Raw genomic sequence first — 14,261 nt, 5'->3', positions numbered from 1 at the left:
TAATTATTTTTTTGTCATTCTCATTCCTCTAAATTTTTTATTTCAATATAGTAATACAATTTATTTTTTTAAAATAAAATAAATAAAATTTATAAAAATATGATATAACAATTGATAGCTTTTTAAAAAATAAAAAATTGTAAAAAACATAAATAAAAACACAAATTCTAAAACAAAAATTGGTTCGGAAAAATAATTGTTAATAATTAAAAAATAATTTATTATATGAGTTAATTCAAGCTCGATCCAAAGGGTCAATCCAAGTCTGGTCAAATTTTGGTCTATTGGGCTATGGATTGGGCCATGAGTCTAGGTTTTAGTGGTTGAGTCAATTTAAGCCCAGTCCAAACAATGCTTGAGGCCTGTAGAGTTTGGGCTTGGGTCAAGTTCGAGTTTTACTTATTTGGATTGGATTAGATTGAGTTGGCTCAATGATAAGAGTGATACACCATATACAGATATATTATATTGTATTTAACAAAAATCGAGGGGGGCACGTGCCCCCCTCACATGGATCCGCCCTTGTGCATACCTCTATAAGGTCATGATGACTCCTTTTATAAGGCGAGGGATGTGGAAGGCGAGGAATAAAAGGTCCCGACACTCGATATCTCGTACTTGTCTTTGCAGGAGCAGTAACATCGCATAAAAGATGATTCCCTAACACCTAGGTCACTCCCCAGAATGTTAGCGTTGAATACACTAACGGTCATCTTGAGTTTATACCCAGATCGACATATCTGAGTGGAGTGGTCCACGTGTAACCTCGTATTTAAATAAAAAGTTCCATTTTTTTAAAAAAAAGTTAAGTATTTGTTTAATAAATATAGGGGAAGTTAACTTCCACAACAAACTAAAAAAAACTATTGAATCAACTGAACAGATGAATACAAAGAAAATTCAAGTACAAATTGCGAGGCGTATAAACATCCGGTTCGAACTATCTCGATAGTATTAGACATAGAAATTTAGATAACCGTCAATCTAAAGATAGCTAAGTAATTAACACCTATACCTCTTAAGTTAAATCTCCGGCTCTAACCAAAAAAAAGTTTGTTGTTTTACACAGCAAAATCGATCAACAAGCCATTTATTAAATATTCAAAGCCGAAACGCTCGCCGTCTATCAGTCTTAAATGTGTTAGAAACTTGGACTTTTCCAGCTTCTAGATTTCCATAAATTCAAATTTCAATCCCAATCCCAATATCATGACTGACGAAAGCACCTTGTTTTCTTCTCTCAATCTCAACATTTTGCCTCCATTTTCCACCATTATTTTTCTCTGTCACATCACCATCTCTCTCTCTCATTAGTTTTTCTAAGCATTTGGTGGGTTTTGGTGGGGTCTTTAGATTGGTTTTTTCCTCCAAATTCCACCATTTTCCCATAGGAAACAAGTTGTAAAAAAGAGGGTCTTTTCATTCTCATCTCTGTTCCTGAAACCCATGATGTCCATCTTGAGCAAATCCAACAGTATGGGCAGTCCCTCTTTCCATGAATTGAAGAAACAAGCTTCTTTCTTTTTCAAGGAGAAAATCAAGACTGCCAGATTAGCCCTCACAGATGTCACCTCTGCTGAACTGTAAGTTCATTTTGAGTTCTTGGTTATGGTGGGGCTGCTTCTGATCTTTGAAATTTCTTCTGTTTTTGCCTTCTCAGATTGACTGAAGAAGCAATCAGTGGAAACCCTGATGCCAGGACTTTGAGTTCCATTTCCAAGGCAGCTTTTGAGCTTGATGACTACTGGAGAATTGTAGCAATTCTCCACAAAAGGTTTTCACTATCTACTTCTCTTTGTTCAATGTTTCAAAGTTCTAACAAAGTTTTGCTGATCATCATGGACAAAACCCATCAATCTTCAAAGCTTTCATTTTCTAATTGTAAGTCAGATTGGTGAAATTTGAAAAGAAGCATTGGAGACTTTCCTACAACTCTCTCATCATTCTTGAACATCTCTTGACTCATGGACCAGAGAGTGTAGCAGAGGAGTTTGATGATGACAAAGATGTTATTACCCAAATGGGAAGGTTCCAATATGTAGATGAAAAAGGGTAATGATTCCTTTTCAAGCTCTCACCCATCTCTAGTTTTGTTGCCAAATGATGCATTGAGCATTTGATGATGATATAAATATTGATAATTTGATTACAGCTTCAATTGGGGCATTTCAGTTAGAAAGAGATCAGAGAGGATATTGAGCCTGCTTGAAAAAGGGTCTCTTCTCAAAGAGGAGAGGGAGAAGGCTAGAAAGTTGACAAGAGAGATTCTAGGATTTGGAAGCTTCTCATTGAGATCAAAGTCTCCAGGAATTCTGGTAGAATCTTCTCAATCCATTGGAAGATATGGGAAGTGCAATTCCAACTCCAACATTCAGGACAATCTTGATCAAGAACATGATCGGGTCCTGTCTGATCAAAAGGCAACAAATCCACAGGGAAACCAAGAAGCTTTGGCTCATGTAGTAGATAGCCAGGAGATCGAAATGCCCGAAACTCGAGAAAGCGTCAAAGAAAACTTGGTTCCAAACAAGGAAGAGTTGCATAGATGGGATAATGGTGTGGGCGAGTCGAACCCGCTTTTGAGTGGTAAAAGAGAGGAGTTCATGGATGGAACTTCAGCTGATGACTATCATCATCCTTTCATCGATGCCGAACCCGAAACGAATGCCTCATTCCTTTCTGGATAAAGATAGAGGAATAGGATTTCTTTTGAGTTCTACTCATGATTCAATGTTAGAGGTCAAAAAGAAGGCTAAAAGTTTAGCATCTCTCGGTATCAAGATTAGAACTGTTTGTGACATTTGTAAGAAACTTGCATGTTTTATGTTGAACTTTTCCCTTTTGACACTCAAAATGACAGAAAAATTCATTTATACAATGAAATGTTTGACACACAAAGCTACTTTCAATTATGTCTATCAAAATCTTCTCCACTAAAATAGTAAACTTTGTATGAACTCACTCCAGTGTAGTAAGTTATGATTTACAAAGCCAGTCATAAATCAAAAGTCTCAAAGTGTGGTTTGGAGTTAGATGCAAACGATTCAATCTCAAATTAGTCATCGGTGAAGATTTCACGATCATTTCCCAACCACCCGCATATCGCTTCACCTTCGTATGTGAATCCATCTGCTGCTATCTATGGATCTTGCATAATCTCCTGCAGGATGGGGCATAAGAAATAAGGTAGCACTGGTGTCTCTTCTAAGACATATAACTGTTTTTGGCCTGTCCTGACTCTTCATTTCACAGCATTGCAGACCAAAGTCTACCAATCTCCTTGCAACAGTTTCAGGCCATTCTCCAGTAGATGAATCCAATACCAATTCTAATTGTCCAGATGATAACAGATTTCGCACTTCGCTCGGGCTGAGCCCGACCGTTGGCTTTCGAGTGAGTAGTTGCAAAATGATTAGCCCAAATGAGTAAACATCAGATTGAGAAGTCAGGACTCTAGTTCTTTGGAACTCTGGATCTGTATATGAGAAAGCACCCTTTGGCTCGGTGCTCGTTGGGAGACTTTGGATGTACGGCAACTCCTCAGATACTAGCCTGAAAATCCCGAAATCACCAATCTTGAAGCTAAGTTGAGAATCTAGAAGGATGATTTCGGGTTTTAGATCTCCATGAACAAGTTTCAGGCTTGGATGAGTGCAAAAAACAAAGAGCACTTGAAACTTCAGCAATGATTCACGCTCGGATTCTCCATGTCAATGGAGGAGTCTTACCCTTTGGAAAAAGGCGGTTTTGGAGACTCATTCGGTGAGTACTCGTATATTAGTGACCAGGCCTCCATACACACACCGAGCAAAGTCACCAAACGAGGTTGTTGTAGTTCACCAAGAAGATATGCCTACAAGTACAAAGATGGATACATGAAGATGGATCATGTATATGGAGGAAAATGATCCCTTTATATAACATCCAAGAGACACCTCTAGAAGACACAAAATATATGGATACATGTATACATATATACTATTCATGTATCTCAATACATTAACTTACATGAACCTAACAATTCATGAATCTAGAAATTCATGTATGTGTCTAGAAATTGAATCTAGCTTAAATTCTAACATCCCCTTAAGCTAGACTTCCATAACTCCAATCTTATCCTTCATTTTCAAGAACAAGCCTGTCTTCAATGATTTTGTAAATATATCTGCAACTTGATCTTGTGTCTTGCAATGAAGGAGAAACTTGGAGTTATGGAAGTCTAGCTTAAGGGGATGTTAGAATTTAAGCTAGATTCAATTTCTAGACAAATACATGAATTTCTAGATTCATGAGTTGTTTGGTTCATGTAAGTTAATGTATTGAGATACATGAATAGTATGTATACATGTATCCATATATTTTGTGTCTTTTAGAGGTGTCTCTTGGATGTTATATAAATGGATCATTTTCCTCCAAAAAATCTTCAAAGGCAATATATTCTCCTCCACGATTAGAACGCAACATTTTCAATTTTAAGTTGTTTTTAGGGGTGTTCACGGGTTGGGTTGGGTTAGGTTAGGGGGTTTTTTGGGACCAACCCAAATTTTCGGGTTGACCATATGTTCAACCCAACCCAAATTGATGGCCAACCCAACCCCAACCCAACCTGGGTTGGGTTGTAGCTATTAATGGGTTTTTCTTGTATGCTTCTTTTTTTTTCCTTGAGACCACGAAAAAGAAGAGAGAGACGGAGAAGAAAAAGTTGTCCATGGGATTGGCTTGGATGTCCATTCTTCCTCCCTAGAAGAAAAAGTTGTCAAGATGATGAGAGCAATCAGATCTGAAATTAAGAGGAGACATAAAAGAAGTAGACGCGAGAGAGAGGGCAAAAAAAGAAGAAAAAAAGGCAGAGAGAACCCAAGTAGGGGCGTTAGTTTGAAACTTACCCACTTCAAAACGGGCAGCGGCAGAGTGGCAAGGCAGTGAGACAGCAACGGATGCAGCGGGAGGTGGGGTGGGAGGAGATGGTGCGGCGGCGACAGGAGGAGGGAGCTTCAAGTTCAAGCTTGGATGATGGATAAAAATGGAGGAGAGGATTTGGTTGGGTAAATGGAGGAGAGGAAGAGATTAGAAACTAGAGAGTAAGAATATGAAACCCTAAATGGAAATGGATGGTTGAGATTAAATGAAAATGGATGGCTGAGATTGAACCTAAAAAATAAGGTTTTGATTAATAATTATTATATATATGTATATATTAAAAAAAATAGGATGTCGGGTCGGGGCGAGTCAACCCGAGACCCGACCCAACCCAATGTTTAATCCTACCCATGGGTTGGGTTCGTCGGGTTGTTGAGTTTTTTGAACACCCTTAGTTGCTTTCATTTTCCACCCTTGCCTTGAATGTTTTGAAATACTCAAAAGTAGAACTTTTTTCTTTTAACAGGTAAATCCATGTCTTCCAACTATAGTCATCAATAAATGTGAGAAAATAACGATTACGTCCAAGCGTAGTAGTTCGCATGGGTCCACATAAGTCTGTATGGACTAGCTCGAGAGGTTTTGATGGTCTCCAAGAACCTCCTGTTGGAAATGGATTTCGATGATGCTTTCCCAAGATACATGCTTCACAAAGTTGATCTTCTCTTTTAATATTTGACATTCCTCTCCATATATTGTTGATACATGTTAGACAAAGTGTCAAAACTTAGGTGCCCATATCGATAATGTCAAAGCCATGAAGAGTCCTTTACTAAAGTCTCAAAAACAAAGAAGCTTCTCATGGTACATTTTGATTGGAAACATTTTGTTGTGAGTCATGTGTATCTTTGTTACGAGACTTCCATTCTTGGCTTCGATCTTACATATGCTATCTTTGAAGACAACATTATGTCCCTTCAATAGAAGCTGCCCAACATTTAAAAGATTGTGTTTGAGTCCTGGAACATACTACACATCAGTGATTCTTTTTGCTCCATTCTTTGTCTTCACGATAATATCTCATTTTCCATTGAATGCGAGCTTCTTGTTGTCACCAGTCTTCACTTCATTTTGAAGAGATTCATCCAAAGTTATGAAAATATCCTTTCTTGATAGTGTACTTTGTGAGCTACAATTCATTAGACTTATATTGGAGTTAATTGTTAGTTTTCGTTTCTTTATGACATTATTTACGCACATAAGATATATTTTCCAGGAATGAGTAATCGAGAGGAAATGAGACATAAATTGATCAAATTGAGAGGAAAATATAGCCCGAGCGAATAGAAGACACTACAACACTTAATCAAGCCCAAAGACCCGAGGAGATAGTGCCACGACATCATACCAGAGTGCCGAAAAACTCCGAAGTTTAAATTTCGTGTTTTCTAAATAGTGTAACACCATGGCCCCGTTGCGACGATTTTTAATAAATAGGGTTTTGCAGCCACCGAGAAGGTGGAGTTTGGGAGAGGTTTTTTGGCAGTTTACCTTTTTGGCCAATTTAGATGGCAAGGACACCACTAGAGAGCTTAGGAAAGAGATTTTCAAGGCTCGGGATCGTGGAGCTCGCTTCAGGAACGAACGATTGACACGCCGAACTTAATTTCTTCTCCTTTTCCTTGATTTTTCTAGTTTTGTTATGAACTTCTCATTGTGATTTTATTGTTTTCCATTGAATATGAGAAACTAAACCTCTTATCTTAAGGATTGATGTAGCCATTAAAATTTATGAATTGGTTGTTTAGTTTTTCTTGATTGAATGTTTATGAATATTCTATTATGTTTCTCTATGCTTAATGCCTTTAATCTACTGGCCATAGATTGATTGATTTTAGATTTGAAATCTTACGCTCGGGAGAGGTGATTTAGAGTTAGAACTGGGATGCATAACTAAAGGGGTTTTAAGATCGGGAGATTTAAAAGTCCTTTAGAGGTCGTTAAAAGACTTGTTCAATAAAGCATTTACTTGTTATAAAAACTAGATAGGGATATTGGTTTCTTAATTGGTAAGGAAAATTTGCTTGCGCTTGGGAGAGGCAGTTGAGATTTGAGAGTTTTTGGCCTATAGAATTAATAATTCGTTCAATCTTGAGTAATTAAGTAGTTGGTTCATAGATTCAATAGGTGGAATCAATTCCCTAGAACCTTTCACCCTATTTTTTTTTATCTTTATTAGTGCGTGTTTATTTTCTTTGATTCAGTTTCGATTCTCTAAATAAAATTGAGTGATTGTATTTGTGGTACTTGAGTAAGCTAGAAACCCAATCTAGAGGACGATATCGGTATTCACTTACCATCTACATTAAAACTTGACTCGTACACTTGCGGTAAGCAATTTTCTGCTACAAGTTTTTGGGGTCATTGCCGAGGATTGTCAATTATTTAGTTTCACTTGATATCGTGGAGAACTTGCTTGGTCTTAATTTAGAGTTTTTTTTTTCTTTTGTATATACTTTCTGTATCTTGATTTTTTTAATTTTAATTTTTGTGTATTGTTTTCCTAGGTGTTTGGTTGAATGATATATGCTTGTATGTGAATCATGTCTTTTTATAATTACAAGTGGCCTTAGGAGGAGTCTTTGACCACCCAAGGGCCACCACTATCATTGAATTCTTATTCTTCAATTTACCCCTCTTGTGACCATGAGAATTCTTATGTCAATTATGGGTGTTTTTATGAAAGTTAAGTGCCTAATGATTATCATTCTCATTATATGAGATATGAAAATTCTTTGTATGGTGACAATGAAGGTACTTGGAGCCAAAATTATCCCAACTAGAGTGAGGAAAATTCGTCTCTTGAAGATTTATTGCGAGAATATATTTTGGAATGTAGAATTAAAAATCTTTCTACAAAAGAATCATAAAGGATGAATAAGATAGAGGCCAAAGCAGATAGGATGGAGGCCACAATTGAAGAAAACAGGGTTGCTCTAAAGCATTTGGAAATACAACTTAGCCAGATAGTTAATTTTGCCACACCATTGAGGCAGAAACTTGTAAAGCTATATGCATTGATAGTGGGGATGAGTTGGAGAACTTTGAGCATGCATAAACCTGTAAAGCTATTTGCATTGATAAAGTGGGCCCCAACTCAGCATAACAGGTATTTTTTCGTTTTACTGCAGTAATTTCTCGGGTAAAAGTTGTCACTGTCAACTCTGTCTTTTTATGTCTTTTTGCTTCTGATGCTGCAGCATCAACAATGTTGCAACAAAACATTCAAAATTAGGCAATTCTTCAAAACTCTCAGCATTGTCTACTAAGGTAAAGATGTTAATGAATGTAAAACATTATTTGCACAAAATCAGTGTAGAATGAGTGTTAGTGTAGCTATCCTTAGCTAATTTATATAAAATTATTGCACAAATGACTCTCTTTTGGAGAGTTATCACTCTCGCTGATATTGGTGAAAAGCTAGATGACGAAAATCAATCTATCATACTCTTGAACTCATTACCCAAAAGTTACAGAGAAATTAAGTCGGCAATCAAATATAGCAGAGACTCACTGACCTTAAGTTTAATACTCGATGCACTACGCTCTAAAGATCTTGAAATCAGAACTCAAAAGAGAGAAACAGAGGCATTAACACTAAGGGGAAGAACAATATCACAAATCGGTAAAAAAAATCAGAAAAGGTTTTAGGACAAGAGTAGATCAAGATCAAAAAGGTAAAGATAAAGAACTAGATTGCTTTTACTGTCATAAAATGGGGTATGTTATTAAAGATTGTCCAAAACTACATGACAAAAACAAGCTCCAAAAAAAGAAAAATGAATCAAACTCTGCAAACATTCGCGAGGGCTATGATTCAGCAGAAGTTCTAATGATTTCTGACATAAATCCATCAAAAGAATGGATATTAGATTCGGGTTGCTCATATCACATGACCTTCACAAGCATTGCTTTGTTGATCTCGAGACAATCAGGAATGTACAATACAAGGTATTGGGTCAATAAGGCTAAAACTCATGATGGGACATAAAAGGTGCTATCTTTAGTAAGGTATGTCCATGATCTTAAACGAAACTTGATATCATTGGGAACTATAGATAAAGCTAGATATAAATACAAGTAAGAGGGTGAAGTTCTTAAAATCTTTAAAGGACCTTTGCTAAAATTGATTGGTAGCTTGAAAAATGGCCTATATTTGTTAAATGGCAGTGTAGTGTTGCGCCTCTGCTTAATAGCTCGAGAGTAAGTGCAAGGCACACTGTCACAAGTAATAATATGGAAATACTCCAAGTTCATCTCCACAGGGACTAGTTTTCTTTTAAAATTGATTTTTGTAAGTCGCTTGAATGAGCAATCAGGTTTGGGATAAAAATTGGTGAATTTGTTGGGAAACACAATTTAAAAGAAAATGAAAAATAGATGTCAAAAGCCAACCCCTACTAAGATTTAGTTCTAAAAAGATGAATTACACCTACCAAATGTGCCAATTTATGCAGACTGGTTCAACTCATATTCCATACTGTTTTGGTTTGTTTAGAAGTTTAGCTAGCATTTACATATGTCTTTGAAACTCTAGAATCCTAAATAAATCAAACTCCAACTTACGTTTAATAGGTAAGAGAGTCTATGCCTATGATCTTGTTTTAGTTATTATTTCTAAGTAACTTCCCGTTTTACCTTGATGAAATTCGTTTGACTCTAACCTTTTCAGAATTAAATTCAAACTAATGTGATTTAAACAAGTGGCCAGCAAGAAAATCAATTGGAATAATTATATCAATCAAGATAAGCAAAAGGAGCGTAATACGCCGTGCTCACTAATAGATGTAATTTATAATGATAAGAACTAAAGCATTTGTAGGAGGGTTGAAGAAATAATTTAGCTACTCATTGAAGTAAAAGGAATGAAATAACAAGTGAAGATAACAAAATAATGTATTTTCATTAAAGTTGGAAAGAAAGTACAAAATTAGAACAAATAGAATTGTAATAAAATAAACAAAGAATAACTGTAGAAAAATTAATTGAAGAACAAAACTTAAATTCTAGAACAAAACTCAAAAACTAAAGTTTGATAACAAAGTAGAAAGGATAAACAAAAGCATGGAAAATGAAGTGTGTTGAGATGATCATTGGAAAGGAAGAACAAAAGCATGGAAAATGAAGTGTGTTGAGATGATCATTGGGAGGTCCAATTTATAGGCTTGGGGCAAGTAACAAGTTGAGGAATTCATGGGAAGTTAGAACCAATTATGGTTGTAGAGATTTGAGGAAGTGAGACCAAATCTTGGACCAATTACTTGATCAAAAGTGGTTATTCCCGATTTGATAATCTGGGCATCGAATGTGGCTGAAGCATTGTGAAGCTAGATCTTTTAAAGTAATGTGGCTGGCGCATTCCTCTAGTAAGCTGGGAAATCTAGGAGTGCGATGCGCCTGAGGCATTATGATCATCAATTTTCCATTTTTGTTACAAAGTAAACATATTAACATCAATTAGTCTTCATTTACCTATAACTAAAAGTCCAAGTCCTTAATCACAAAATATGCACATTTTTCCTAAGTTATATGCATCCTAAATAACCTTCAACTAAGCATGATAACCTATACATTTTAGCATTTAATCAAGGCTTATCATGTAGCAAATCATTCATCGTTTGTAGCCTTAAACAATAAAGCAAGTCAGGCACAACTATGACATAAAAGAATGACATACATCCGTTAAAGAGGTTTAGTAGAACCGTTAAAACAAAGTTTGTTGGGTCGCATAAAGTCAGTTAATCTACCATTTTGTGAACATTGCACTTTGAGAAAAACTACAAGAGTCAAGCTTAACGGAACTGAACATTCAACTATAGAAATATTAGACTATGTACATTCAAATTGATGGGGACCTGCAAGAGTACAAACACTAGGAGGAGCATGCTACCTTTTTAGTATTATAGATGATCGTTCTCGAAAATGTGGGTATTCAGTTTAAAAGCCAAGAGTGATGTATTTGAAATGTTTAAACAGTGGAAGGTGCTAGTGGAAAACTAGATAGGGAGAAAAATGAAGGTAATTCGAACTGATAACGAACTTGAATTCCTAAGTGAAGACTTCGAGAACATGTGCAAAAATTTTGGTATTCAAAGACATAGACCACTACTATATACTCTGCAGCAAAATGGGCTAGCCGAGAGATATAATAGAACAATAATGAAAAAGGTCAGACGTATGTTAGCTAATGATAAATTACCAAAGATATTTTGGGGAGAAGCCTTAAATACATTAACTTACTTGATTAATAGAAGTCTCTCAACTGCATTCTTCCCAAGAAATTTGGACTAGAAAGCCACCAAATCTACAATATCTCACATCTTTTGGATGTGCAGCATATGCACATATTAAACAAGATAATCTGGACCCTAGATCAATAAAGTGCACTTTCCTCAACTATCTAAGGGGTAAAAGGACATAAATTGTGGCCTCTTAAAAATGGAGAATCTAGATGCATCATCAGCCGAGATGTAAGGTTTGGGAGAAAGCTGGAAGCATGAGTTATCAAAAGGAAAAAGTTACTGTAACGCCCCGCGTTACTCAGGTTAGCTTGCCTCGAGTTCCGGGAAATTTTTATAACAAAATAGATTTTTATTTATTTATTTATTTCATTTTATTTTATTTGATTCATCAGTTATCTTTATTTAATTTAAGTGTGGCATCTCGGTTATTGTGTATTGCTACAGAATTAGTGGTGAGTTAGTCGCGTGTAGTTATTTATTAAATTATGGTTTAGTACGGATTCCGTTATGTGACACTTGTTTTGGGCCATTGGGCCAATTACGAAATTATATTATTGGCTTGTTTTAACAAGGAGGGGTTGGATAAGTGGACCTTAAACAAAAGGAAAAGAACCCAAGCCCAAAGGAGTTAAAAGTTCAAAACAAATAACCCTAGCCCTTGTTCTTTTTCCTCTTCTTCTTCCTCCCTTTCCCTCTCTTGTTGAAGCCGCTGGCCACCCCCGTTCGGATTCTTCTTCTCCGGCGAGCAGCTCCATTCAGGCGACGCGACGAACAGCGGCGGCATCGGAGCAGCAGGTGCGGCGGAGGGACAGCAGAACGGACAGCAGTAGCAGAGTAGAAGCGGGGGCTCGGAATAGTAGCAGGAGGCAGTCGGGCAGCAGCAGGCGGAGGGCGTGGTCTCGGGCAGCAGCAGGTGCGGCGGCGGCGTGTGTGGTGGCTGTTCGCGGTTGTTTTCCCTCGATCCGACAAACTCCAACGACTCGAATAGCTTAGATCCGGGAAGCCTGGTAATTTTCTTTGACCCACTTTTGTTCGAAGTTAGATTTGGATTACCCACACCTAAACAAAATCGATTTGGAATACCCACACCTAAGCGAAATTGTTTTGTAGTAACGGACATCAAATCGAAGCCGTTGGAGGTCGTTTTGGGCGTTTTTCGCTGCTGTAAAAAAACGTGGACATCAGTTTTGGGTTGTGTCCGGCGATGATCTTCATCCGTTCAAAGCTCGATTTACGCTACCCACCCCTTTGCAAGCTAGATCTAATTTACCCACACCTACACGAAGTCGTTTTGCGGTAATGAGACCCTTTGAACCCTCTTAGAGTTGTTTTCGAAGGTTGAACAATATATTTATATTGCTGTATTTTTCCCTTTTTGTGCTTAGGTGTGAGTTCGATGCAAACTTAAAGACGTGGTTGGGTAAGTAGCACCAGGGGGCGAGTGCGTGCGTTATTTAGCGTTAACGGAATGGTTTTGATGCTGATTTTTAGTTAAAATAATTTAATTGTGCATGTAGGGATTGTTAGTTTTGATTTGTGAACTTTTAGTGATTTTGTTGCCGTCTTTCTATTATTGAACACTTATGTGGAAACATGCTTTCTATTCTTATTGTTGGAGGTGACTAGTAGATTCTGAATTGTTGTGGTTAAAAGTAACTGGCTCATGACGTTTTGCAAACATGTTGTAAATGAAATGCTCGCGTTGTTAAACTGATAATTAGTTTATATTGTTTTAGTTGTGAGCTGTTGGGTGGTGACTTGTTTATTACAAAGAAAAGCATGCTTGTGAACTGTGCAGTGAATTGGAATGTGGGAAATATACTTGTAGGTGGTCTTGGGAGGGCTAGTGGGAGTGGTGAAGGGTGAAGGGTGAAGGGACGAGTTGACAGTCCGTTAAACTATGGGTGGTCTGATCTGAAAATGCATATAAATCGCTTGGAGGTTCAAAGCCTTGAGTAGTTGCCTTGGGAATAAATGACAAGGCCGAACGTCAAATTTCTGTAAATGAGTATTGGGGTCTTGGGGATAAATGTCATGGACCAATACGCTGGGAAGTCATCGGTACCTTGGGGATAAACGGCAAGGACGGTGCACAGTTCAGGCCTTGGGAATAAATGGCAAGGCCGAACATCAAGTTTCTGTAGAGGAGTATTGAGGCCTTGGGGATAAATGTCAAGGGTCAATGCGACTCGAGGAGTTAGGCTTGAAGGACTAAAGTAGAGTGGTACTTGCGAAGTAGTGGTGCTAGGCCTTGGGAATAAATGGCAAGGTCGAACATCAAGTACTGTAAAAGGAGGGGGGGGCGGTATCTTGGAATAAATGTCAAGAGCCGTCATGCCTCGAGAAGTTAAACGGGGAGTATCACAGGGGGGTGTAGAGGGAGGTTTAGTACTGTGGGACAAGGGCTAGTGAATCATATGGTTGTAGTCTTGGTAGTTCCGACGCATGGTTGTTGTATGTAAATGTCAAGTTATTGTTTTTTTATCTCTCGCTGTCTCTTTAATTGTCTTGCCATCGTTTTATTTTATATGCCGTGACTGTGAGCATGATTTTTGTGTTAGTTAGGAAGGGCTACTTACGGAGTACCTTATGTACTCACCCCTTTTTATCCTTATTTGTTTTCAGGTGTGAACAGGGCCGACCGTGGTGATGACGTGGAGGGGGCTTGACCGAGGAGGGATCACTAGTCGAGTTAGTGAGGATAGAGGGAAGGGTCGTTTGGTACGAGTAGTGTTAGGATTTATTTTATTGCTAGGTGTGGACCCGAGGAGCGATTTTGTTTTCTTTAGAACTATTTTTTTTATGGATGTTATTGTTAAACGCGTCACTGTTGTCGTTGGAGTTTAGGTGTACGATTGTTTTATTTATTTAAGAATTTTAGCCACTGAGGCGGACATGAGATGTCTTTTTTTTTGAAATTGCCCACGGAGAGCGAAGTTTTGACAGTTTATAAAATTGATATTTTGGTGGAATTGTGGGAATCGAAGCTTTATTTTATTTAAATTATTTCCCAGGGAGTTGGTTATCTCGTGTTTAGAGTTAAGGCTAGACATGTGGATTATTTAGCATTACCTAGGATGGTATATAACGTCTTGGGGC

The 14,261-nt window shown here is 37.5% G+C and overlaps 2 protein-coding genes across 2 annotated transcripts; one reads left to right on the top strand and one right to left on the bottom strand.

Moving 5' to 3' along the window:
* Positions 1 to 1,371: 1,371 nt before the first annotated feature.
* Positions 1,372 to 2,912, top strand: LOC111019473 (uncharacterized). The gene is made up of 4 exons (XM_022295867.2): positions 1,372 to 1,583; positions 1,661 to 1,774; positions 1,891 to 2,052; positions 2,153 to 2,912. The coding sequence occupies exons 1-4, from the start codon at positions 1,447 to 1,449 to the stop codon at positions 2,685 to 2,687; spliced, it is 948 nt and encodes a 315-aa protein (XP_022151559.1). The 5' UTR covers positions 1,372 to 1,446; the 3' UTR covers positions 2,688 to 2,912.
* A 195-nt stretch (positions 2,913 to 3,107) lies between these two features.
* LOC111019430 (U-box domain-containing protein 51-like) lies at positions 3,108 to 3,796 on the bottom strand. The gene is made up of 2 exons (XM_022295814.1): positions 3,729 to 3,796; positions 3,108 to 3,642 (listed from the first exon to the last, which is right to left on the bottom strand). The coding sequence occupies exons 1-2, from the start codon at positions 3,794 to 3,796 to the stop codon at positions 3,108 to 3,110; spliced, it is 603 nt and encodes a 200-aa protein (XP_022151506.1).
* Between the last annotated feature and the right edge of the window lie 10,465 nt (positions 3,797 to 14,261).

The sequence above is a fragment of the Momordica charantia genome, unplaced genomic scaffold (assembly GCF_013281855.1).
Source record: "Momordica charantia cultivar OHB3-1 unplaced genomic scaffold, Mcharantia_2.0 BLBB01000066.1, whole genome shotgun sequence".
NCBI lineage: Eukaryota > Viridiplantae > Streptophyta > Magnoliopsida > Cucurbitales > Cucurbitaceae > Momordica > Momordica charantia.
The sequence above is the reverse complement of the archived record's forward strand: the minus strand, read 5'-3'. Positions and strand labels throughout refer to the sequence as shown.

What these genes read in the sequence shown, in the direction of transcription:
- LOC111019473 (XM_022295867.2), top strand. Translation starts at nt 1,447, where the DNA reads ATGATGTCCATCTTGAGCAAATCCAACAGTATGGGCAGTCCCTCTTTC. An exon ending in GATGTCACCTCTGCTGAACT is followed by an intron (nt 1,584 to 1,660) that starts GTAAGTTCATTT and finishes TTGCCTTCTCAG; the next exon opens with ATTGACTGAAGAAGCAATCA. An exon ending in CAATATGTAGATGAAAAAGG is followed by an intron (nt 2,053 to 2,152) that starts GTAATGATTCCT and finishes ATTTGATTACAG; the next exon opens with CTTCAATTGGGGCATTTCAG.
- LOC111019430 (XM_022295814.1), bottom strand. Translation starts at nt 3,796, where the DNA reads ATGGAGGCCTGGTCACTAATATACGAGTACTCACCGAATGAGTCTCCA. An exon ending in AAACCGCCTTTTTCCAAAGG is followed by an intron (nt 3,643 to 3,728) that starts GTAAGACTCCTC and finishes CACTCATCCAAG; the next exon opens with CCTGAAACTTGTTCATGGAG.